Consider the following 27,745-nt stretch of genomic DNA (forward strand, 5'->3'; position numbering starts at 1 on the left):
CTACCATCACCATAGACAGGGGGGATCCTCTACATCTAGAGGAGAGGAGGTTCTACCATCACCATAGACAGGGGCATCCTCTACACCTAGAGGAGGTTCTACCATCACCATATACAGGGGGCATCCTCTACACCTAGAGGAGAGGAGGTTCTACCATCACCATAGACAGGGGGCATCCTCTACACCTAGAGGAGGTTCTACCATCACCATAGACAGGGGGCATCCTCTACACCTAGAGGAGAGGGGGCTCTACCATCACCATAGACAGGGGGCATCCTCTACACCTAGAGGAGAGGGGGCTCTACCATCACCATAGACAGGGGGCATCCTCTACACCTAGAGGAGAGGAGGTTCTACCATCACCATAGACAGGAGGCATCCCCTACACCTAGAGGAGAGGAGGTTCTATCATCACCATAGACAGGGGACATCCTCTATACCTAGAGGAGAGGAGGATCTACCATCACCATAGACAGGAGGCATCCTCTACACCTAGAGGAGAGGAGGTTCTACCATCACCATAGACAGGGGGCGTCCTCTACACCTAGAGGAGAGGAGGTTCTACCATCACCATAGACAGGGGGGATCCTCTACATCTAGAGGAGAGGAGGTTCTACCATCACCATAGACAGGAGGCATCCCCTACACCTAGAGAAGAGGAGGTTCTATCATCACCATAGACAGGGGGCATCCTCTACACCTAGAGGAGAGGAGGTTCTACCATCACCATAGACAGGGGCCATCCTCTACACCTAGAGGAGAGGAGGTTCTACCATCACCATAGACAGGGGCATCCTCTACACCTAGAGGAGAGGAGGTTCTACCATCACCATAGACAGGGGCATCCTCTACACCTAGAGGAGAGGAGGTTCTACCATCACCATATACAGGGGGCATACTCTACACCTAGAGGAGAGGAGGTTCTACCATCACCATAGACAGGGGGCATCCTCTACACCTAGAGGAGAGGGGGCTCTAGCATCACCATAGACAGGGGGGATCCTCTAAATCTAGAGGAGAGGAGGTTCTACCATCACCATAGACAGGAGGCATTCCCTACACCTAGATGAGAGGAGGTTCTACCATCACCATAGACAGGGGGAATCCTTTACACCTAGAGGAGAGGAGGTTCTACCATCACCATAGACAGGGGGCATCCTCTACGCCTAGAGGAAAGGAGGTTCTACCATCACCATAGACAGGGGGCATCCTCTACGCCTAGAGGAGAGGAGGTTCTACCATCACCATAGACCGGAGGCATCCTCTACACCTAGAGGACAGGAGGTTCTACCATCACCATAGACAGGGGGCATCCTCTACACCTAGAGGAGAAGTGGTTCTACCATCACCATAGACAGGGGGCGTCCTCTACATCTAGAGGTGAGGTGGTTCTACCATCACCATAGACAGGGGCATCCTCTACACCTAGAGGAGAGGAGGTTCTACCATCACTATAGACAGGGGACATCCTCTACACCTAGAGGAGAGGAGGTTCTACCATCACCATATACAGGGGGCATCCTCTACACCTAGAGGAGAGGAGGTTCTACCATCACCATAGACAGGGGGCATCCTCTACACCTAGAGGAGAGGGGGCTCTACCATCACCATAGACAGGGGGGATCCTCTAAATCTAGAGGAGAGGAGGTTCTACCATCACCATAGACAGGGGGCGTCCTCTACATCTAGAGGAGAGGAGGTTCTACCATCACCATAGACAGGGGACATCCTCTACACCTAGAGGAGAGGAGGTTCTACCATCACCATAGACAGGAGGCATCCCCTACACCTAGAGGAGAGGAGGTTCTATCATCACCATAGACAGGGGACATCCTCTACACCTAGAGGAGGGGAGGATCTACCATCACCATAGACAGGAGGCATCTTCTACACCTAGAGGAGAGGAGGTTCTACCATCACCATAGACAGGGGGCATCCTCTACACCTAGAGGAGAGGAGGTTCTACCATCACCATAGACAGGGGGGATCCTCTACATCTAGAGGAGAGGAGGTTCTACCATCACCATAGACAGGAGGCATCCTCAACACCTAGAGGAGAGGAGGTTCTATCATCACCATAGACAGGGGGCATCCTCTACACCTAGAGGAGAGGAGGTTCTACCATCACCATAGACAGGGGGCATCCTCTACACCTAGGGGAGAGGGGGCTCTACCATCACCATAGACAGGGGCATCCTCTACACCTAGAGGAGAGGAGGTTCTACCATCACCATAGACAGGGGCATCCTCTACACCTAGAGGAGAGGAGGTTCTACCATCACCATAGACAGGGGCATCCTCTACACCTAGAGGAGAGGAGGTTCTACCATCACCATAGACAGGGGACATCCTCTACACCTAGAGGAGAGGAGGTTCTACCATCACCATAGACAGGGGGCATCCTCTACACCTAGAGGAGAGGGGGCTCTACCATCACCATAGACAGGGGGCATCCTCTACACCTAGAGGAGAGGGGGCTCTACCATCACCATAGACAGGGGCTTCCTCTACACCTAGAGGAGAGGAGGTTCTACCATCACCATAGACAGGGGCATCCTCTACACCTAGAGGAGAGGAGGTTCTACCATCACCATAGACAGGGGCATCCTCTACACCTAGAGGAGAGGAGGTTCTACCATCACCATAGACAGGGGCATCCTCTACACCTAGAGGAGAGGAGGTTCTACCATCACCATAGACAGGGGGCATCCTCTACACCTAGAGGAGAGGGGGCTCTACCATCACCATAGACAGGGGCATCCTCTACACCTAGAGGAGAGGAGGTTCTACCATCACCATAGACAGGGGCATCCTCTACACCTAGAGGAGAGGAGGTTCTACCATCACTATAAACAGGGAGCATCCTCTACACCTAGAGAAGAGGAGGTTCTACAATCACCATAGACAGGGGCATCCTCTACACCTAGAGGAGAGGAGGTTCTACCATCACCATAGACAGGGGGCATCCTCTACACCTAGAGGAGAGGAGGTTCTACCATCACCATAGACAGGGGGCATCCTCTACACCTAGAGGAGAGGGGGCTCTACCATCACCATAGACAGGGGGGATCCTCTACATCTAGCGGAGAGGGGGCTCTACCATCACCATAGACAGGGGAAATCCTCTACATCTAGAGGAGAGGAGGTTCTACCATCACTATAGACAGGGGCATCCTCTACACCTAGAGGAGGTTCTACCATCACCATATACAGGGGGCATCCTCTACACCTAGAGGAGAGGAGGTTCTACCATCACCATAGACAGGGGGCATCCTCTACACCTAGAGGAGGTTCTACCATCACCATAGACAGGGGGCATCCTCTACACCTAGAGGAGAGGGGGCTCTACCATCACCATAGACAGGGGGCATCCTCTACACCTAGAGGAGAGGGGGCTCTACCATCACCATAGACAGGGGGCATCCTCTACACCTAGAGGAGAGGAGGTTCTACCATCACCATAGACAGGAGGCATCCCCTACACCTAGAGGAGAGGAGGTTCTATCATCACCATAGACAGGGGACATCCTCTATACCTAGAGGAGAGGAGGATCTACCATCACCATAGACAGGAGGCATCCTCTACACCTAGAGGAGAGGAGGTTCTACCATCACCATAGACAGGGGGCGTCCTCTACACCTAGAGGAGAGGAGGTTCTACCATCACCATAGACAGGGGGGATCCTCTACATCTAGAGGAGAGGAGGTTCTACCATCACCATAGACAGGAGGCATCCCCTACACCTAGAGGAGAGGAGGTTCTATCATCACCATAGACAGGGGGCATCCTCTACACCTAGAGGAGAGGAGGTTCTACCATCACCATAGACAGGGGCCATCCTCTACACCTAGAGGAGAGGGGGCTCTACCATCACCATAGACAGGGGCGTCCTCTACACCTAGAGGAGAGGAGGTTCTACCATCACCATAGACAGGGGCATCCTCTACACCTAGAGGAGAGGAGGTTCTACCATCACCATAGACAGGGGCATCCTCTACACCTAGAGGAGAGGAGGTTCTACCATCACCATATACAGGGGGCATACTCTACACCTAGAGGAGAGGAGGTTCTACCATCACCATAGACAGGGGGCATCCTCTACACCTAGAGGAGAGGGGGCTCTAGCATCACCATAGACAGGGGGGATCCTCTAAATCTAGAGGAGAGGAGGTTCTACCATCACCATAGACAGGAGGCATCCCCTACACCTAGATGAGAGGAGGTTCTACCATCACCATAGACAGGGGGAATCCTTTACACCTAGAGGAGAGGAGGTTCTACCATTACCATAGACAGGGGGCATCCTCTACGCCTAGAGGAAAGGAGGTTCTACCATCACCATAGACAGGGGGCATCCTCTACACCTAGAGGAGAGGAGGTTCTACTATCACCATAGACAGGGGGCATCCTCTACACCTAGAGGAGAGGAGGTTCTACCATCACCATAGACAGGGGGCATCCTCTACACCTAGAGGAGAGGAGGTTCTACCATCACCATAGACAGGGGGCATCCTCGACACCTAGAGGAGAGGAGGTTCTACCATCACCATAGACAGGGGGAATCCTCTACACCTAGAGGAGAGGGGGCTCTACCATCACCATAGACAGGGGACATCCTCTACACCTAGAGGAGAGGAGGTTCTACCATCACCATAGACAGGGGCATCATCTACACCTAGAGGAGAGGAGGTTCTACCATCACTATAGACAGGGGGCATCCTCTACACCTAGAGGAGAGGATGTTCTACCATCACCATAGACAGGGGGCATCCTCTACACCTAGAGGAGGGGAGATTCTACCACCACCATACACAGGGGGCATTCTCTACACCTAGAGGAGAGGAGGATCTACCATCACCATAGATAGGGGGCATCCTCTACACCTAGAGGAGAGGAGGTTCTACCATCACCATAGACAGGGGCATCCTCTACACCTAGAGGAGAGGAGGTTCTACCATTACCATAGACAGGGGGCATCCTCTACACCTAGAGGAGGGGAGATTCTACCATCACCATACACAGGGGGCATTCTCTACACCTAGAGGAGAGGAGGAACTACCATCACCATAGACAGGGGGCATCCTCTACACCTAGAGGAGAGGGGGCTCTACCATCACCATAGACAGGGGGCATCCTCTACACCTAGTGGAGAGGAGGTTCTACCATCACTATAGACAGGGAGCATCCTCTACACCTAGAGGAGAGGAGGTTCTACTATCACCATAGACAGGAGGCATCCCCTACACTTAGAGGAGAGGAGGTTCTATCATCACCATAGACAGGGGGCATCCTCTACACCTAGTGGAGGGGAGGATCTACCATCACTATAGACAGGGAGCATCCTCTACACCTAGAGGAGAGGAGGTTCTACCATCACCATAGACAGGAGGCATCCTCTACACCTAGAGGAGAGGAGGTTCTACCATCACCATAGACAGGGGGCATCCTCTACACCTAGAGGAGATGAGGTTCTACCATCACCATATACAGGGGGGATCCTCTACATCTAGAGGAGAGGAGGTTCTACCATCACCATAGACAGGAGGCATCCCCTACACCTAGAGGAGAGGAGGTTCTATCATCACCATAGACAGGGGGCATCCTCTACACCTAGTGAAGAGGAGGTTCTACCATCACCATAGACAGGGGGCAACCCTGTACACCTAGAGGAGAGGGGGCTCTACCATCACCATAGACAGGGGCATCCTCTACACCTAGAGGAGAGGAGGTTCTACCATCACCATAGACAGGGGCATCCTCTACACCTAGAGGAGAGGAGGTTCTACCATCACTATAGACAGGGAGCATCCTCTACACCTTGAGGAGAGGAGGTTCTACCATCACCTTAGACAGGGGCATCCTCTACACCTAGAGGAGAGGAGGTTCTACCATCACCATATACAGGGGGCATCCTCTACACCTAGAGGAGAGGAGGTTCTACCATCACCATAGACAGGGGGCATCCTCTACACCTAGAGGAGAGGGGGCTCTACCATCACCATAGACAGGGGGGATCCTCTACATCTAGAGGAGAGGAGGTTCTACCATCACCATAGACAGGAGGCATCCCCTACACCTAGAGGAGAGGAGGTTCTACCATCACCATAGACAGGGGGCATCCTCTACACCTAGAGGAGAGGAGGTTCTACCATCACCATAGACAGGGTACATCCTCTACACCTAGAGGAGAGGAGGTTCTACCATCACCATAGACAGGGGGAATCATTTACACCTAGAGGAGAGGAGGTTCTACCATCACCATAGACAGGGGCATCCTCTACACCTAGAGGAGAGGAGGTTCTACCATCACCATAGACAGGGGGCATCCTCTACACCTAGAGGAGAGGAGGTTCTACCATCACTATAGACAGGAGGCATCCTCAACACCTAGAGGAGAGGAGGTTCTACCATCACCATAGACAGGAGGCATCCTCTACACCTAGAGGAGAGGAGGTTTTACCATCACCATAGACAGGGGGCATCCTCTACACCTAGAGGAGAGGAGGTTCTACCATCACTATAGACAGGAGGCATCCTCAACACCTAGAGGAGAGGAGGTTCTACCATCACCATAGACAGGAGGCATCCTCTACACCTAGAGGAGAGGAGGTTCTACCATCACCATAGACAAGGGGCATCCTCTACACCTAGAGGAGAGGAGGTTCTACCATCACCATAGACAGGAGGCATCCTCTACACCTAGAGGAGAGGAGGTTCTACCATCACCATAGACAGGGGGCATCCTCTACACCTAGAGGAGAGGTGGTTCTACCATCACCATAGACAGGGGGCGTCCTCTACATCTAGAGGAGAGGTGGTTCTACCATCACCATAGACAGGGGGCATCCTCTACACCTAGAGGAGAGGAGGTTCTACCATCACTATAGACAGGGAGCATCCTCTACACCTAGAGGAGAGGAGGTTCTACCATCACCATAGACAGGAGGCATCCCCTACACCTAGAGGAGAGGAGGTTCTATCATCACCATAGACAGGGGACATCCTCTACACCTAGAGGAGAGGAGGATCTACCATCACCATAGACAGGAGGCATGCTCTACACCTAGAGGAGAGGAGGTTCTACCATCACCATAGACAGGGGCATCCTCTACACCTAGAGGAGATGAGGTTCTACCATCACCATAGACAGGGGGGATCCTCTACATCTAGAGGAGAGGAGGTTCTATAATCACCATAGACAGGAGGCATCCCCTACACCTAGAGGAGAGGAGGTTCTATCATCACCATAGACAGGGGGCATCCTCTACACCTAGAGGAGAGGAGGTTCTACCATCACCATAGACAGGGGGCAACCCTGTACACCTAGAGGAGAGGGGGCTCTACCATCACCATAGACAGGGGCATCCTCTACACCTAGAGGAGAGGAGGTTCTACCATCAGCATAGACAGGGGCATCCTCTACACCTAGAGGAGAGGAGGTTCTACCATCACTATAGACAGGGAGCATCCTCTACACCTAGAGGAGAGGAGGTTCTACCATCACCATAGACAGGGGCATCCTCTACATCTAGAGCAGAGGAGGTTCTACCATCACCATAGACAGGAGGCATCCCCTACACCTAGAGGAGAGGAGGTTCTACCATCACCATAGACAGGGGGCATCCTCTACACCTAGAGGAGAGGAGGTTCTACCATCACCATAGACAGGGGACATCCTCTACACCTAGAGGAGAGGAGGTTCTACCATCACCATAGACAGGGGGAATCCTTTACACCTAGAGGAGAGGAGGTTCTACCATCACCATAGACAGGGGCATCCTCTACACCTAGAGGAGAGGAGGTTCTACCATCACCATAGACAGGGGGCATCCTCTACGCGTAGAGGAAAGGAGGTTCTACCATCACCATAGACAGGGGGCATCATCTACACCTAGAGGAGAGGAGGTTCTACCATCACCATAGACAGGGGGCATCCTCTACACCTAGAGGAGAGGAGGTTCTACCATCACCATAGACAGGGGGCATCCTCTACACCTAGAGGAGAGGAGGTTCTACCATCACCATAGACAGGGGGAATCCTCTACACCTAGAGGAGAAGGGGCTCTACCATCACCATAGACAGGGGCATCCTCTACACCTAGAGGAGAGGAGGTTCTACCATCACCATAGACAGGGGGCATCCTCTACACCTAGAGGAGAGGAGGTTCTACCATCACTATAGACAGGGGGCATCCTCTACACCTAGAGGAGAGGAGGTTCTACCATCACCATAGACAGGGGGCATCCTCTACACCTAGAGGAGGGGAGATTCTACCATCACCATACACAGGGGGCATTCTCTACACCTAGAGGTGAGGAGGATCTACCATCACCATAGACAGGGGGCATCCTCTACACGTAGAGGAGAGGAGGTTCTACCATCACCATAGACAGGGGCATCCTCTACACCTAGAGGAGAGGAGGTTCTACCATTACCATAGACAGGGGCATCCTCTACACCTAGAGGAGAGGAGGTTCTACCATCACCATAGACAGGGGCATCCTCTACACCTAGAGGAGAGGAGGTTCTACCATCACCATAGACAAGGGGCATCCTCTACACCTAGAGGAGAGGAGGATCTACCATCACCATAGACAGGGGACATCCTCTACACCTAGAGGAGAGGAGGTTCTACCATCACCATAGACAGGGGGCATTCTCTACACCTAGAGGAGAGGAGGATCTACCATCACCATAGACAGGGGGCATCCTCTAAACCTAGAGGAGAGGAGGTTCTACCATCACCATAGACAGGGGGCATCCTCTACACCTAGAGGAGAGGAGGTTCTACCATCACCATAGACAGGGGATATCCTCTACACCTAGAGGTGAGTCACACGCTGCACTATACTCGACGCAATGCAAAATTCTGCACTGAAATTGGCGTTCCGGTGCTCAGTCGGACCGTGCGCCAGATTCAACATGCAAAGTACAATAGAATATAGTGCAGTTTGCAGTAAATGTGGGCCGTTGTCTGTACACACTGTAAAGATGTTGCAGAGCAGAGGTGGACAGGTGTAGCAGTGCTAAGGCGGACATCCCAGCTCTGCTACATCTCTCCACTGATTCCAGGGGATGGCTGTGACTCTGGGCTCTTACGATAACATTCTCAAGCCCACCTTACATGGTCTGCACTGCTCTGCTTATGGCCTCACGCTGTTTGTAGACTGACACCAGCTAATGTGAGTGATAGAGATGAGAGGACTTGATGTACGTGTTCGGGTTTGGCCGTCCATCCAGGACATATTGCCAGATGGGCAGTCGATCAAAGCCAAGGCTAGTTCCCCTGACCAATCATAGCCAAGGCTAGCACCTAGGGGCGTTCATTTGCTGGATTGTTGTCTGAACCTGAATGTGGACATCAGCTCTGCTCCGCTATAGTGAGTGACTGCTGGCACCTGTGACCATATGGTGACACATAGTTATAACTAGTTGCCGCCTCGGCTGGACCTTCCAGTAATGTCAGGATGGGGTATATACAGAAAGACCACCAGAGGAGCTGATTCTCCGTCCGACTCTCTATGTAAGCAATAATATGTCATCATTTTATGGTTGTTAACATGGAGGGTGCATGTACATGCTCAACCGCACATGCACCATATATATGGACACACTCATACACCTATGCACCACATACACAGATGCACTGACACATATACACACACATTCCCCACATCACACATGAAACACTATATGCAGGAAATGTGTACAGAAATCAAAGGACTTTTACCTAAGGATAATGCTCAGTACAGGAGCGACACTGGACAAAGTGGTGGTGGTGGGGGGGGGATATTACTGCGTTACCGATGAATAATGCAAACAATATAATTGATTTTGGCATAAATCAATATTTATTGTATGTATAAACAACTTTATGGGGCACATTTACTTACCTGTCCACGTCGCGATCCCCGATCCAGAATGTCCAGCGATCATGGATTGTGTCGCGATTCACTAAAATCGTGCGGCCGAGATCCTGCATGTGTCGCTTCCCCGCTCATGTCCGACGGAGTTCACCATCTTCTTCCTGGTGCATGTAAGTGCATTGGATGTGACACAATTTGAATATTAAATTCCGTGCTTAGTCCGAGGGCCACGCCCCCCCCCCATTTGTGTCGCATGAAAGGCGGCGCCGTTGCTCCAAAATCCGATCGCGTGCGCCAAAAACCCCTGTAAAATGCGGCGCAAAACTGAAATAGTCGGGAAACCCGACGGAAATACGGTCAGTGGATCCTTAGTAAATGTGCTCCTATGTATTGTGAGAAAGGTTGTGTATTGTGTATTGTGTATTGTGACATCGGTTGTGAAAACCGATGTCTTACAGGCAGATAAAATGCAGGTGGTAAAAGCCCTGGATTTGTCTGCAGTAAACCAAGGGTTAATGCAGACATGTGGTAAGCAGGAATAGTCTGATTGGTCTGTGTTGGCCTCGCTAACATGGACACATTGGTAACGTCCGTACTGGGCCTGCTTATTATGGTGTAGGGGTAGGCTGGTAGTGGGACTCCTACTCCACCCGGGCTTCGGTCCTGGGCTTTTGTATAGCCCACAGGGGCAGGTCACAGGGGCAGGTCACAGGCCTCGTTAGAGCCTGATATAATCTGCAGGCCAGAAGCAGTAGGAGAGGCACTACCTGCAGAGCTGAAGGCTGGTCTGTGTTCACACTGCAAAGGTAACTGATTGCCTCCTGTACTACTGCTGGCCAAGAGCGTGTGCCAGGCAGCCTGGTGCATGTATAGCTAGGATCTGATATTGTATTAGGCAGTGCCCAGCCGGGCAGGGTTTATTTTGAATTTTGTAAGTGCCTAAAGCCAAGGCTGAATTTGTGTTGTTTTGACAAAGAAGTGTGAATAAAACACTTGATTTGGACTTTGGCTCTGCGTGTGTCCCTGCTTCCTGCACTGCTACAAAGCATCTACCAGAGCAATTCCCCACAGTATGTATCAAAAATTCTTTAGTATATGACTATAGGGGGGTTCATCAAAGATTATCCCATCGTCTCTTCATACAGATATTATACTGCCGGCACCTGTTCTGCTCGCGAAGCCTCCGCCCCCTGAAACGCCTTGGACTAGATTAGTTTAAGTAAACTATCGTTACAAAGAAAAGAAACTACGGGATACTCGTTAATGACCCCCCCTATGGTCATGTACTAAAGAGTTTTTGATACATACATGAGGACCATTTTGGGTTGGGTCCTTTTATTCCCATCGTATTTCAGCCCTCTCCCCTTTTACTTTCCCCATTTTACAGACAATTTTGGGTCCCTATTGATTTCTATGTGGTTCTGAATTGTTTCTATTTTATGCCGTAATCCAGGTCCCAAACCAAATTTTTCCTGTTATCCAAACAAACCAAATTATCGCCCAATCCGCTCATCCCTATCATGTTATTATCCTCTATGTCAGTGATGGCGGACCTATGGAACACCTCTATATGGGCACCTTCGCCGTCACCCCAGCGCAGAGATCGCCAGACAGGAATCAAGGCCTCTTGCTGTCCCAGGAAACTGGAAGGAAGCTACAATAATAATCCAAACTCCTACTCCTTTTTTCTACTGTATTTGAATCCTCAGGTGCCTATACAATTTGAACCTGTGACAGAGCAGGGAGTAATAAGTTACTGCTTAAATTGTGGCATCGGCACTTTGCGAAAACTATGTGGGTTTTGGTTGTAGTTTGGGCACTCAGTGTCTGATAGGTTTGCCATCACTGCTCTATGTTATCACATCTGGGCCCCATTAAATGCCCTGGGCTCTGGCTGGAGCACACGACCCATCACTTATCACTCTGGTTCCGCTATTCTGGGTTGGGAATGGAAGCTGCACTGGATGGAGAGGAGGATTCCTCAATCCTATCACTATTGTTACACCCGCGATCCTCGGTACGGATACAGATACAGATATATATATATAATGATGTGACCTCAATGTCCTCAGAACATGGCACAGGACAATCTCTGTGTACAGATCCTTATCCTCTCATCACACTGAACTGATTTGTCTTCTTTTCTATTTCTCTTTAGGACCAGACATCGGTGGTGGATACCGAAATGCTTTAGGAGGCCTAAGATGTGAGTGACACCTTATCATCAGTCTACCTGCAGCTGTCACTAGGGGGCGCTCACTGCATTATACATTCTAGAGCTATCAGTCTGCAGAGAGCTCCCCCTAGGGGTGGCAGGGATGTGGTTACATGCACTACTCTAGGTGTTAGGAGGTATATGAGCTCTAGTATCGTATAAATTATTGCCAATGTAGTAAATGTATTGATAATAAATTCTGCCTTTTCATAGCAGCAGAGGCAGCAGTGAGGAAAAGGGAAGACCCTGCAGGTAAGTACAAGGCTATGGATGACCTCCTATACTCCTGTTCTGGTAGAGGTCACCCCACAAGGAGCCCCTTGTTGTAATTGATGCCACCAGTAGCCTCTTCCTGCCAGTCCCTGCTGTGTCAGCGAAAAGTAAAGGTAAGATCTGGCGTCTGCTGTACCCCCTGCGAGCCTCAGATGTTACTGTGTGACCCCAATACTGAAGCACAAGTCACGGTGCGAAGAAGTTACTGGACACATCCATCCTCTGCCACCTCTCCGGCCTCTTCTCTCTACATGTTGGGTTGCCATTGGGTGAGACATTGAGACGACTTCTCCCTATTAAACGTCTTTCAGGGGATATTTCTCACAGCTGTTACTTACCCCCGGGGAGATGGAATTGCCCTCACATGATTGGAGACACAATTTCTAAAAAGTGCCAACAATTTTATCCAGTCCATTTTAGGAGTTTTTCTTGAAGTAATATCCAATTCTTCTTTACATCAATATTTTATTCTGTTTTTCAAATGCTCAGAATGAAAATAAACCAATGTCTAACAAAATGTGTGGAATTGTAATCATTTCCTGGGAGAAATACTTGGTGTTCTGCGCAGACACTACTTAAATACCTGTGCTAGACGTTTTCGCCCTGAAAAAGGTGCACAGTCCGACGAAAGTGCAGCGCGCGACCTTTTATCAAATGAGCCCAATGGGGCAGATTTACTTACCTGGTCCATTCGCGATCCAGCGGCACGTTCTCTGCGGTGGATTCGGGTCCGGCCGGGATTCATTAAGGCAGTTCCTCCGCCGTCCACCAGGTGGCGCTGCTGCGCTGAGGAGCATCGGAACGCACTTAAGTTCACCGGCCTATTCCTAGTGAAGGTAAGTGCAAGTCTTGCAACACTTTTCTTTTTTTAAATGCGGCGGTTTTTCCGAATCCGTCGGGTTTTTGTTCGGCCACGGCCCCCGATTTCTGTCGCATGCACGCCGGCACCGATGCGCCAAAACCCGATCGCGTGCGCCAAAATCACGGGGCAATTCAGGGGAAATCGGCGCAAATCGGAAATATTCGGGTAACACGTCGGGAAAACGCGAATCGGGCCCTTAGTAAATGACCCCCAATATGCTAAGTGGGGAAAGTACCAAAAACAATCTTAATATTTACTTACTTAGATACAGCAGTGGAACCAAAATACTTTATAGATACAGTACCAGAACCAAGATTACTACACGGATACAGTACTACAACTGTGATATAGAAATATTATCTTTTAATTGTTGTGCTCTAAGTTTCTCTCCTAGATTAAGATCCTAATTTACATTGTAGAGACAGGTTTGTGACACTCTCCGGTCACATTACGGCATCTACCTACCCTAGGGAGCCTGTCATTTTCATTACAAAGGCCATACTATTATCCAGCTTAAGTATCAGGTTATGGAGCAAGTTGATATGCAAAGACGACAACACTGGCCAATCAGAGCCTCGGCTGGTTGTTAGGGGGCGTTATTTGCCAGATTGGGTGTTTGGCAATATATCCGGTCCAAGCGGCCGAACCTGAACCAGACCTGAACCCATCTGATCCGCTCACCTCTAGTCATATTGAATGCCTTATATCAGTGATGGCAAACCTTTTACACACCGTGTGCCCAAACTACAACCAAAACCCACATATTTTTTGCAAAGTACAGATGCGACAATTTAAGCAGTAACTTACTACCTGTGCTGTCACATGTTTAAATTGTATAGGCACCTGGGGCCACCAATACAGTAGAAATAAGGAGAAGAAGTTTGGATTATCATTATAGCTTCCTTATAGGGTCCTGGGCTGCCTGGGACTGCAAGAGGCCTTGAGTCCTGTCTGGCGAACTCTGCGTTGGTGTGATGGTGCAGGTGCCCATAGAGAGGGCTCTGAGTGCCACCTCTGGCACCCGTGCCATAGGTTCGCCACCACTGCCTTATATTGTTGTTTCTTACTTATCTGTATAGTAGGTGAATAGTAGAAGAGTGAAGAAATCAGGTGATACCTTTATGAGGATAACTGAGTATATTTGATGTTGGAGCTTTGGAGAATACTAGTTCTCTTCATCAGACATGATATTATGCAGGAAACTGAAAATTCACAGCATTTTATACACCCGGCAGGGATCATCAAAGGATATTAAAAAAACTTTAAAACAACAGATTGATAAATACAGGGACATCTTGTTTACCAGAGGAAGGCAATAAACACACTAAAAACCTGTGAGGCTTGACAGAGCCCTGGCTCTTATCTACTTGTGGCCTCCAGGTCAGAGGTCGGGGTTCATGAAGCTGCACGGATATTATGACCAGGTAATCTCCTCTTTAATTTATACTCGGATTCTTTCCTTTCAATCTGTGTCTTAAAATGTCCTATTTAAATAGTAATCTGCAGATCTCCCTGAGTGAGGTCCTCTCTGGAGAAATGTGCAGCCGCTGGGAGATCTTTCCTTTCATGTCTAATATCAGATCTGTGCGAGTTCATGCGCTGATGGAGTCTCTGGATGTTTCCCCAACATAAAGGCCTGTGGTTGGACACTGTTCACACATAATAAGATAGACCTGCAGGAACATATCCCATTGAACTTATGTACCTGCTGTGATTGAGGTACCTGGTCACCGTGTGAATGTGCTGCACGTGTTACACCTGCTTTGCAGGCAGGTGAGGGGACATTTTCTGATGGAGGTCTCTGGGCTCCGGACAACCAGTTGTTTCAGGTTTGGTGGTTGCCAGAAGGACAGGAGAGGAGGGACTGGGAATATTTCTCTTAGTCTTTATGCAGAATCGGTTGGAGCACCTTGGTAATATGACGTAGGATCTCCAGTTGTGGGCTATAAGTGACTACTAGGGGCACTCCGGCCTCCTGCTGGGTCTCCTTATATGTGACGTAGGATCTCCAGTTGTGGGCTATAAGTGACTACTAGGGGCACTCCGGCCTCCTGATGGGTCTCCTTATATGTGAGTAACCTGTCTCTGTTGATGGCTGCTGCTTTTCTTATTTGGTTATCAGTCACTTTTGGTCGGTAGCCCAACAGGAGAAATTCAGACCTGAGCTCCAGGAGGTGTTTTTCCAGGTCTGTCTTGTCTGAACAGATACGGTTGTAGCGTATGGCCTGGCTGTATATGATAGACCAGTGATGGCTAACCTATGGCACTGGTGCCAGAGGTGGCACTCAGAGCCCTTTCTGTGGGCACTCAGGCCATCACCAGAGAGGACTCCAGGTATCTTCCTGCAGTCCCAGACAGCCCAGGACTTACTGTGCACAGAGCTATTTTAAAGTGACAGCTCTACCTGGGACTATTTTCTGCTTTATTGGTGCCTCAGGGGCTGGTATCAATGAAAGCTGTGACAGAGAAGGGAGTATAAATCACAAATTACATTTCTGTGTTGGCACTTTGCGATAAATAAGCGGGTCTTTGTTGTAGTTTGGGCACTCGGTCTCTGAAAGGTTTGCCATCACTGTGATAGACTGTGTGGTATGTCTGGGGTGGAAGCTGTTATTTCTCAGGTAGGTCGTTCTGTCTGTTGGTGTATGGAACATTGTTGTGGTTAAGCAGCTGTCTTTAATCTGTATGGTGGTATCCAGAAAGTGTATCTCCTTGTCTGAATAGCTTAGTTTCAGGATGATGGTGGGGTGAACGTTGTTGTAGCCCTCATGGAATTGAATTAGGGCCTCCTCACCTGCAGTCCAGATGATCAGAATATCATCAATATAACGGAGGTATTTAATGGGTTTTGTGGTGCATGTGGAGAAGTAAGCACCTTCCAGTTCAGCCATAAAAAGATTGGCATACTGTGGTGCACACCTTGAACCCATTGATGTTCCCATACACGGTAGGTACAGATCCTCTCCAAATGTGAAATAGTTGTGGGTGAAGACAAATTGTATGAGTTCTGAGACCAGTTCTGTTGGTAGGTTGTGCTTCTCCAGGTGTGCCCGGCATGCTGCTATTCCATCTTTATGGGGAATATTGGTGTACAAAGATTCCACATCCATGGTGGCCAGAATTGTACCATCAGGATGTGGGCCTACAGTCTTGAGTTTATTTAAAAGGTCAGTAGTGTCCTGGATGTAGCTAGGAGTTTAAGGAGATTTTCCACCCAACCTGAGATAGTTTCCGTCAAGGTGCCAATGCCAGAAATAATTGGCCTTCCTGGATTGCCATCTTTGTGTGTCTTGGGGAGCATATAGAAACAGCCTGGCCTGGGATCCTCTGGGATGAGAAGGTGGACCTTGTGTTGCATCTCAGTTGAAAACTTCTTGGTCATAGCAATTAGTTGCTTCTTATAGGCTTTTGTTGGGTCTCTCTCAAGTTTACTATAATGAATGGGGTTGGACAGCTGTATGTTTGCTTCCTTGATGTAGTCAGAGGTATTCATTATGACTATTGCACCCCCTTTGTCTGCAGGTTTTATGACGATATCCTGGTTTGCTTTCAATGCTTTGTTCCTGCAGGGTTAGGATAGTGACTTGTTTCTTTCTTTTCCCCAGGATTTCGGTTTCACTTTTTTCTAAAGCGCTCACTGTGTGTATCCAATTTTGAGTTGGTTCCAGATTTGTGGGTCCAGGTAGATCTTTTTGTTAGGTTGCTGTTGAACTGTTTTAGGTTCTATTATAGACATCAACCAGAGAATACAAAGTGCTAGTGCGTATCAAACCAATTTACCGTGTTCCTCTTTACTGCAGCCATGTTGATCAAATGACACAAGCCTCACTTACCTCTGAATGTCTGCAGGACCCTGAGTGCAGCACAGACAGAACTCCCCAACACGCATTGCGGCGCTAGCCTCCGTCTGATCTCACTAAGCATAAAATGATACATTTTATATAACCAGGAAAACCTTCACAATACACATAATAAACTCTAAAACTCTTCTCACAAATCTCTGATTTATTGTTACTGAAGGTAAACGCCCCGTGTGACCGCACCCTAATCACCGAATTCCGACAATACAACTTGTTCTTAAAAGTATCAGTATTGTGATACTTCTCAAGGTATCGCACTCAAAATTCTGGTATCAGTGCAACCCGACTGTGGTTCTGATGGGGCTAAACACTAGATGATTGGCTGCTCAGCATTTCTCCCCACGACTGAACAACAAACCCGAACTTATTATCTTTACCAGAGACTCTTCATCAGTTTTCCCCCGTCTTTCCGTCACAACTCACCTGTGGGCGGGTCACACCTCACCTGTGGGCGGGTCACACCTCACCTGGTTTCGGATCACAGTAAGGTTACATTCATATGGCCGTATATACGGCCGCCATAGACAGCAATGGGTGCACGGTAAACGTGCGGCACTGTTCCGTTCCTTAGCCGGGAGAAAACTACGACATGTCCTATCTTTCCAAGTAATACTGCGCCGTGCGCCATATATTACAATGGAGAGGGACAGGGGTGAGCACCCTCACCCCCTCCTCCGCTCCCGGGTGCCGCTGTGCTACGGTACGTACATCGTAGTGTGAATGTAGCTTTACTGTTACAAAAAAGATAAAGATCAAACAGCAGCGGCTCCTGTGTCCTGGTGATGGAGAAGCAGTAATTACATCTATTGTCCGCCATGTATCTGCTCTCAGTGTTATATCCTACATGGAGGCTCCTCCTCCCCTGCACTGCGCATGTACAAAGCCCCCGACTACACGGAGCCGACGTCCTGCTGTCTCCATCACTTGTACAGAGCAAGAAATCAGCCGCTACCGGGAGGAGCCTCTACATCAGTGGTTTTCAACCTTTTTTGAGCCGCGGCACACTTTTTATACTTAGAAAATCCTGGGGCACACCACCAACCAAAATAGCACAAAATGACACTAAAACAGTCATATTATACATATAGTTAATAATATAGATTCTAAATTTATTTTACTCACTCAGTGAGTGAGTGTGAAACCTCTTCCTCAACAGTTCTCAGTTTCTCCCTGTTTTTAGCTTATGGTGCTGATTACTATGTGGCTCATAATACTGCAAAATAAAGGGGTACTATGAGAAGTACTATGGCCATGAGGTACAAGTACAAGTGCCAGCTCATATACTCATATGAGATGGTACTTGTAGTACTCCAGCCTCATGACTATAGTATTTCTCATTTTACATCACTGCGCATTGCTGGGAAACATAACACAGGGGGCACCATAGTTTGGGGAACTTTCCCCGCGGCACACCCGACCATGTGTCGCGGCACACTAGTGTGCCACGGCACACTGGTTGAAAATCACTGCTCTACATCACTAGTGATCACATGACACCTCCGTGCCCCGCCCCCTGTACTGACATCATCACAGGTCCTCACCTACACATCTACACCCTGGAGCCCCCGCCCCCTGTACTGACATCACCACAGGTCCTCATCTCTACACTTTTACACCCCGCCCCTACAGTGACATCACACTCCCAGGTTCATATGACTAGTGTATGAGGAAGTGTGTGAGGTAGAAAGATGATCCTTTCCATCAATGATCCACCAGGGATCCGGGAGAAGGACAGAGAGCAGATGGCGGCCAGGATCCTGGAGCTCACCCTGGAGATGATCTCCTTGATAACCGGAGAGGTGAGAGTCTCCCAGGACACGGCTCTTATCTCTAGGAATAACAGCGGGAAATGACTGGAGAGGTGAAGGATTCTTAGGATCTATGTAGTGATCAGTGTCTCCCCATACACAGGATTACACAGTAGTGAAGAAGTCGTCTGGTGAGTGTGTGACCCCCCGTGTGTCAGGAGGATGGACCCAGAGCCCCATCACCGAGCCTCCACCTCATTCACTGATACATGAGCAGAAGATCCTAGAACTTACCTCCAGGATCACTGAGCTGCTGAGCGGAGAGGTGAGCGCTGCCGGGAATGCTGGGACATTGTACAATAACACAAGGGAGGGGTCTGGGTGATGACTGTGTCATTGTGGGTGTCAGGTTCCTATAAGGTGTCAGGACGTCACTGTCTATTTCTCCATGGAGGAGTGGGAGTATATAGAAGGACACAAGGACCAGTACAAGGACATCATGATGGAGGACCACCAGCCCCTCACATCACCAGGTAAGAGGAGACCTTCCTGATTATAGAGGACAGAGCAGGTGTGAGGTCACCTCCTCCATCATCTCATCATCACATATAGACAATGGGGGTCATTTACTAAAGGCCCGATTCGCGTTTTCCCGACGTGTTACGCGAATATTTCCGATTTGCGCCGATTGTACCTGAATTGCCCCGGGATTGTGGCGCACGCGATCGGATTGTGGCGCATCGGCGCCGGCATGCGCGCGACGGAAATCGGGGGGCGTGGCCGAAAGAAAACCCGACGTATTCGGAAAAACCGCCGCATTTAAAAACCGAAAAAGTGTCGCTTGGGGAGCGCTTACCTTCACTTGGTCCGAGGTGGTGAATTCCGGCGCGATGAGATGACTTTCAGCGCAGCAGCGCCACCTGGTGGACGGCGGAAGAACTACATTCATAAATCCCGGCCGGACCCGAATGCAGAGCAGAGAACGCGCCGCTGGATCGCGACTGGACCGGGTAAGTAAATGTGCCCCAATGTATCAGTCACTGTGTATATTTCCTATAGATGGATCCAGTCAGAGAAATCCACCAGAGAGATGTCCCAGTCCTGGAGATTCCCGAGATATTACACAGGAACCAGAGAGATGTCCCAGTCCTGGAGATTCCCGAGATATTAAAGAGGAACCAGAGAGATGTCCCAGTCCTGGAGATTCCCGAGATATTACACAGGAACCAAAGAGATGTCCCAGTCCTGGAGATTCCCGAGATATTACACAGGAACCAGAGAGATGTCCCAGTCCTGGAGATTCCCGGGATATTACACAGGAACCAGAGAGATGTCCCAGTCCTGGAGATTCCCGAGATATTACAGAGGAACCGGAGGAGAACGTCCCACTGGATCATCAGGTAGGTGGAGCTGAGGTTCCTGTGAATCCTCTATAGATGGATGTAATGAAGCTACTGACCTTCTCCAGCAGCAGTGGGTGGAGGGTCTATGGGGAGATGTTGGTCGGACATAACTATAAATGGTAGAAGAGCAGGAGAAGTGAATAATCTTGTCCCTGGTGTCCATGAGTCTCCACCTCAGGATCGGGTCACATCGGGTTATGCAGTAATATAACCGGAACATTGATGTTGATGTGTAAAATATTGGGGTGAATGTGGATCCCGTCTCCTCCTGCAGGAGATTATTCCCCTTAGTTCCTGGTTCTGGAGGTTTCTGTCCATCACTTGGATATCAGAGAATCTCTGGAGACATTTCCTTGTTTTCTCAGGTCCTTCATGTTGGATCTTTCCAGGAAAGTTGTGGTGGAAGGAGGAGCGGAGAGGAAATCCCCTCATCAGTGACAGAGGAGGGTAAGAGCCTTTCATGTATCTTGTGGGTTATTCTTCCCTTATACATTGCAGGGAGAGGTCACATCCAGGGGAGGAGATGGAGATGACATAGACACCGGCTCATCTGTCTCTGGTCTCCTCCTCCCGTCTGGTATAGCGGATGTTTCCTCCATGATGTCCAGCTCACACCTCACTACTTGTGCTCTTGACCAAATCCCATCGCACCTTATCCCAATCCTGTATCTGTCACTCCCATCCTATAGAATCCCAGAATCTCCGGCCTCGTCTCCTCTACTTTGCTCATCTTCTATTCACTGTCACACATCATCTCCAGGACTTCTCCTGACCAGGACTCGTTACCCTCAGATAACAGTATATTCCTGACCCCTCCCTTTATATCTGCCGGAACCTGGGAAAAGGGAAACTCACAATATTAATATCTTCCCTGTATATTCCAGGAGATGAAAGTCCAAGAGGTTCCCATGGACGTCCCCCCTCAGCTCCTTGTGGTGAAGTAGAAGATAATCAGTCACATCTTTCCACAGGGGAGAAGCCATTTTCATGTCCAGAATGTGGAAAATGCTTTAGTAACAAAGGACATCTTGTTCAACACCAGAGAACTCACTTAAAGAAAAAAACATTTTCATGCACTGAATGCGGGAAATGTTTTGCGCATAAACCATCTCTTGTTATTCATCAGAGAACTCACACAGGGGAGAAGCCATTTCTATGTAATGAATGTGGGAAATGTTTTATCCAAAAATCAAATCTTGTTGAACATCAGAAAATTCACACAGGAGAGAAGCCATTTTCATGCACTGAATGTGGGAAATGTTTTACCAAGAAACCAGCTCTTGTTAGACATCAGAGAACTCACACGGGGGAAAAGCCATTTCAATGCAGTGAATGTGGGAAATGTTTTACTAATAAATCAGACATCATGATACATCAGAGAAGTCACACAGGGGAGAAGCCATTTTCATGTACTGAATGTGGGAAAGGCTTTACTATTAAATCCAGTCTTGTTGAACATCAGAGAATTCACACCGGGGAGAAGCCATTTTTATGTACTGAATGTGGGAAAACCTTTAATAAGAAATCAAATCTTTTTGATCACCAAAGAACTCACACAGGGGAGAAGCCGTTTGCATGTACTGAGTGTGGCAAATGTTTTACCCGGCAGTCACATTTTATTGAACATCGGAGAATTCACACAGGAGAAAAGCTGTTATGTACTGAATGTGGGAAAAACTTTAACCGGAAATCAAATCTTGTTGAACATCAGAGAAGTCACACAGGGGAGAAGCCATTTTCATGTACTGAATGTGGGAAATGTTTTATCCGGAAATCACATTTTATTGAACATCAGAGAATTCACACAGGAGAAAAGCTGTTATGTACTGAATGTGGGAAATGCTTTAACCGGAAATCAAATCTTGTTGAACATCAGAGAATTCACACAGGGGTGAAGCCCTTCTCATGTATAACATGTGGGAAACATTTTCACCGGGAATCAGCTTTTGTTAGACATAAGAGAAGTCACACAGAGGAGAAGCCGTGTTAATGTTCATAATCCTAAGAAATGTGACTAGGTTAGATCTCTATTCATTTCCGGGCTGTAGATGAATTCTGCAGTATATATGTTTACCTGAGAGCTTACATTATGAAAAATGGGGGAGATTTATCAGGACTTTTAGCTCAGAAAGGTGTGTGGAGGAGGGGGGTGGCCGGCAGTGGAGTAGGGGGGTGGCCGTCGGTGGAGTAGGAGTTCCTGCCCCGCGCATGCGCCCCAGCTGCACTGGCGCTGAAGGACCTGGCGCATAAATAAACAACCGGTCGCAGGATAGATCTGGGGGCCGGAGTTCCTTGATGTATAAGGCGGCAGTGAGGGGGCAGCGACGTCAGCGCATGAACGTCCGGCTACGATAAATAACCCCCAATGTTTCTATAAAGACCTGATCCTGATAATTTGTCAAGGTTTATTTTTTATCTGTTACATTTTCAAATAAACAAGTGAACTAAGAACGAGAGACGCGCGGCCGTCATTTCTGATACATAATAGACATTACATACCGGGGAATGACCATAACAACAGCAAAACAAGACGTATCACATGGCAGAGACGATGGTCATATAAATACGGCCACTACACGTCTCCAAGTCACACACCTGACATGTAGGAGAAAATAGACATCTCAGACGTCTCTACTTAGTGGGACCAGATTCTCTCTAATCTATACACTCCAGGCAGTGTAACTTGTTTCCTTCCAGGACATAATAACTTCCAACAGAATAACAAAAAGTGGAAAACATTTTTTCATAATATCACTAAAGCACATTGTTACTGATACCAAGAGGGAAGGACCCGCGGACAAGCGTATGTGCCTACAGATGCCGAGCAGCTGACGCAAGTATCATCTGAGATGGCCACCAACTTCTAGAGCCTAACAGGCGGAATATGGAAGGAGAGATTGTGTCACTAGATCCCTGGTGCTGAACACAGTTTAACAAAACTTCTTTCCAGTCATTCAGTAGGAAATGTCACAACACCAACCAGCTTGTGTGACCTGAGAAGAGAGATCAGCAGATCCTAGGAGAGACTTCCTTACAGAGTCAGGTTATGGAACTCATATGGTTCTGCAAAAGAACCATGTGACCTTAAAATTTGCCCTTCACCCACGCCCATATGAGCACCCAATCAGGGCCACATCTGCCATGAGCCGGGATAAAGTTCCCACCTCAGGCGGCAGATTGTGACTCCACAGTGGGGGGCGGCAGGTCACAGATAGAATGGCCTTACCAAGTGCTGACAAGACCGCACTACCTGAAAAATCAAATACATCAGCGCCTTTAAGGCACCAAAGTAATTAATAGACAAAACAGTGCAGCACAGACCCGTCTGTGTGCACCCCTGTTCATGACACAGGCTGGCGTGCTTTATGGCCGGCCTGTTTCTCTTCACAGTAGACACTGCAACTAGGAGAATGCTGGACAAAGCAGCGGGGGAGCGTGAAGTTAAGTATTATGTTTATAATTTTTTTGGGGGTGTCATGGCTGTATATAATACTACAAGGGGAGGGGGCATGGCCTGGCTATGGAGGTGAGAAAACGTGCCTCACAATAGCTCCTGCTCTAGCCTAGGCTTTTCTGTGCCCAAAAGTGTGACCTAGCTTTCCCACATGACTCCACATGACCCTGAAGAAGAGGAAGGAGGCACAGCTTCTTTGTTGGCCCAAGTGCTGGAGGGTTTAGCTGAATTACGTCATTTTAAATCCCATTTGAGGCAGATCCCCACAAAGAAGATATGGAGTGTTATGTGTCACGCCTTGAAAAATCCTATGGCGCAGAGGTAGCGAGTCTAAGAGCAGAGGTCCAGCAAGTACAGGCCAGGACGGAAGCGACACTGGCGGCTCAGGTGACTTTACAAGAACAGGACGACACACTAGCTGCTCACTCTTACCAATTGCAACATCTATCGGATCAACTCGACTACTACAGAAACAGAAGGAACAACATCTGAATCCGGGACCTCCCAGAGACTGTGGAATTGGCACACCTACATGGAGTGCTCCTCACTCTTTTCAACTCCATAATGGAAGTACCGGAAGACACACCTCTGGAGTTAGATAGAGCCCACAGAGCTCTACATGCCTGTCGCTCAGCCCACGATCCACCTTGTGATGTAATTTGTTGGATACATCGCTGAAAGACACTATAATGAATAAAACCCAGTCCCAAGACCAAATTTCCTTTCAAGCAATTAATGTTCAACTACTACCGGATCTCTTCAGGTTGACCCTCCTTAAGAGAAAGGCCCTCCGTCCTTTGCTCGAGATTCTGCGCAAATGTAATATCCTCTACACCTGGGGATTTCCCTTCAGATTACAGATTCGGTTTGGGGGCAGTGTTCACGTGATCCGTCATCCCAATGATGTCCCCCTGTGGTTGGCATATTCGACGTGCCGGCCCCAGATATATTTGATTGGCCGACCCTGCTGACTCCAGCGGCTCTAGCTCTGCCCCCTAGATCCCAATGAGCTCTCAGGGGAGGAATGGGAAACGGCCCCAGGAGTCCTTGATGGCAGAGGAGATGCATGAACGGTCCTCAGGAGTGATTGTGGAGGTTCTTCACTTTCAGTATCCTTTACCATGCATGGACTGTTCTTCCACATATTCTTATGATACATTCTGTATGTTGGTTTGCAACCTGTTTATTTGCTGGGTCACATATGTTGTTGAAAATTCAGTACACCTACTTAAGGCACAGGGGCTGGAGGTATGGGCTCACTTGATAGTTAGACCTCACTCCACATAGGGCCACTTTTCCAGCTAGCCTGAATATGCTTTATGCATAGCCCTACCCAATACCTAGGATTAACTCCAGCCCTCCTTGGCTTAGATTCTTTGTTAGTTCTTCTGATTGTTTTTACCCCTTGTTGTTGTTAGTGAGTGTAGCTGTCGGTGTCCTACCCCTTCCACTAGCACTTTTTATCTTGCCTCCTGTTCTACCCCAAATACCCTTCCCCGCCCCCCGCCCTCCTCTCATAACTGACCATCTCCTATGGAGACCTTGAAGATAGGATCCCTGAACGCTAGGGGACTGAACCTCCCCCAGAAAAGAACACAAGCCCTTCACGGCATGCATAGGCAGGGTATAAAGGTCTTATTCTTACAGGAGACACACTTCAAGACTGGCCACTTCCCAGTGATTAGAGACAGACACTTCAGCACCTGGTTTCATAGCTCCAATCCTGATGCATGATCTAAAGGCGTATCCGTAGCGTTTCACCGCTCCCTTCCACACGTTGTCCTGGGTGAGTTGATTGATGATGCAGGTAGATATGTTTTCCTCAAACTGCAAATATTTGACACGTCTTCACATTTGCAAACCTGTGGGGTTCACAGAGGGGATGCTGATGCTTGGGGACTTAAGTTTCCCACTAGACGCCAAGTGGGATACCTCCTCGGAAAAAAACCAAGGATCCAGATCCAACACAAAGCATTGATCTGGGACCCCGTAACCACCATAGGTAACAACATACTTACAGATCACGCCCCCTTTTATCTAACAGTCACCATACCAACTATTACGAGACGCCCATGGACGTGGCGCCTCAATGACTACTTGCTAAAAACGCCTTGTGTGTAAAGGAAATAAAGCACACTATTCAATCCTTTTCACAATCCCCCCGAGTTCCTCCCAGAAGCACTGCCACTGAAATGGGAAGCCCTCAAATGTGAGCTCTGTAGTAGATTCATGGATCACGGAGTTAGATTAAAGAGGGAAAATTCGGCCAAACTGACTTCCTTACTACAAAAACAGAAACATAAATTGAACCAGTCCCCTACAGACCTGGCTGATATGATAATAGTCAGAGATGAAATCCGTGCCCTACTTGATCGAAAATCACTACCCCATCGTGTGTGATTCAAAAGCCATATATATGAAAACTCCAATAAGTGCGGGCGCACCCTGGTGCGCTTCATACACCCAAGGTCTGGCATGACACACATCCCCTGCATCAAAACCAGGGAGGGAAAAGACACACATAACCCGATCATCATCGGTGTGGAATTTGGAACTTACTATTCGCAGCTTTACAATATTAGAGGCCAATTTGTAGACCTAGACCCCACTTCACTATCAAGCAAAATTGATGCCTACATTAAAGACACAGCTTTACCTACTCTTTCAGAGGATGAGGCGTTGGAATTGGACTTTGGAGAGGGAGGGGTGAATGATGTTATTAAAAATACCCTGGCTGGAAAAAGCCCAGGGCCAGACAGCTTCTTCTCGGCCTTCTACAAATGTTTCAGAGAAACTTTGTCTCGCTTTTGACGAAGGTGTTTAACTCTTATTTCTCAACCTGCCGCGTTCCACAACCAATCCCTAGAGGCCAACATTAGTGTCCTTCTAAAACCGGGAAAGGAACCTTTACTAGCAGCAAGCTACAGGCCTATTTGCCTCCTAAATGTAGACCTAAAGCTATATTCCAAAATCCTGGCAGATCAACTGGCACAATATCTCCCGAAATAATTAATACTGATCAGGTGGGGTTTGTAAGGGGCAGAGAAGCTAGGGACAACTTGAATAAAATGTTTCTCCTGATGTCACACGCTCAAAAAAGGTCAATCCCCTCCTGCCTTCTCTCGACAGATGTAGAAAAGGCCTGCTCCCAATTAGGGCTAGGGTTCCTAGGGAGGGTCATGGCATTATACAACCACCCTACTGCTAGAGTTAGAGCCAATGGGTTCTTTTCTTGATACCCGTCAAGGTTGTCCTCTATTCCCACTTCTCTACGTGATCATAATGGATCACCTAGCCACCGTGATCAGACACAACCCTAACATACATGGCATCCAGGTTGGTCAGTGCCAATATGAAACAGCGCTTTTCGCAGATGATGTTTTACTTTACATATCACAACCTAGAATCTCAATACTGTCTCTTCTTAAAGAATTTGTGAGATACAGCCACTTAAGTAACTTCAAAATTTATTTCAGAAAATCTAAAGCAATAAATATCTCTTTATCATCAGAAGAGAGACAGTTTGTTGAGGAACACTTCGATAAAATACTTAGGGATCCAAGTCCCCACAGACCTCTCGAAACTGTACGAACTTAACTACTTCCCATTACTAGATCGCACGATAAAGGATTTATCAATATGTAATAGGAAGCAGTTTTCTTGGCTTGGTCGAATCAATGTGGTTAAGATGGACATCCATCTTGGTACGTTTATTCCACTTACCTAATAAACAGTGGGTACGTCTAGAGCAATATAGCTCCCCAATCCCGATTCACTTACGCCAATGGGTTACATCCCAATGCATAAACATTGAGCCCAGACATTGTTCCTTGCTCACACTCTGAAGTTATGGAGATTCCTTATCCAGCGAAAGATCCTTTCCAGACCATTCAGTCCACTCACCACCTTGTTTCACAACCCTGACAGGAGAGGAGGTTCTACCATCACCATAGATAGGGGGCCTCCTCTACACCTAGAGGAGAGGCGGTTCTACCATCCCCATAGACACGGGGCATCCTCTACACATAGAGGAGAGGTGGTTCTACCATCACCATAGACAGG

The 27,745-nt window shown here is 48.5% G+C and overlaps 1 protein-coding gene across 1 annotated transcript in view; it reads left to right on the plus strand.

The window, feature by feature from the left end:
- Positions 1–27,745, plus strand: part of LOC140116870 (uncharacterized) — a 401,113-nt gene that overhangs the window by 23,306 nt on the left and 350,062 nt on the right. Inside the window, 1 exon segment of the mRNA XM_072133304.1 lies at positions 20,595–20,676. Within this exon segment, the coding sequence (XP_071989405.1) occupies positions 20,595–20,676 (82 nt within the window).

The sequence above is a fragment of the Engystomops pustulosus genome, chromosome 2, assembly GCF_040894005.1.
Source record: "Engystomops pustulosus chromosome 2, aEngPut4.maternal, whole genome shotgun sequence".
In the NCBI taxonomy this organism is placed as follows: Eukaryota; Metazoa; Chordata; class Amphibia; order Anura; family Leptodactylidae; genus Engystomops; species Engystomops pustulosus.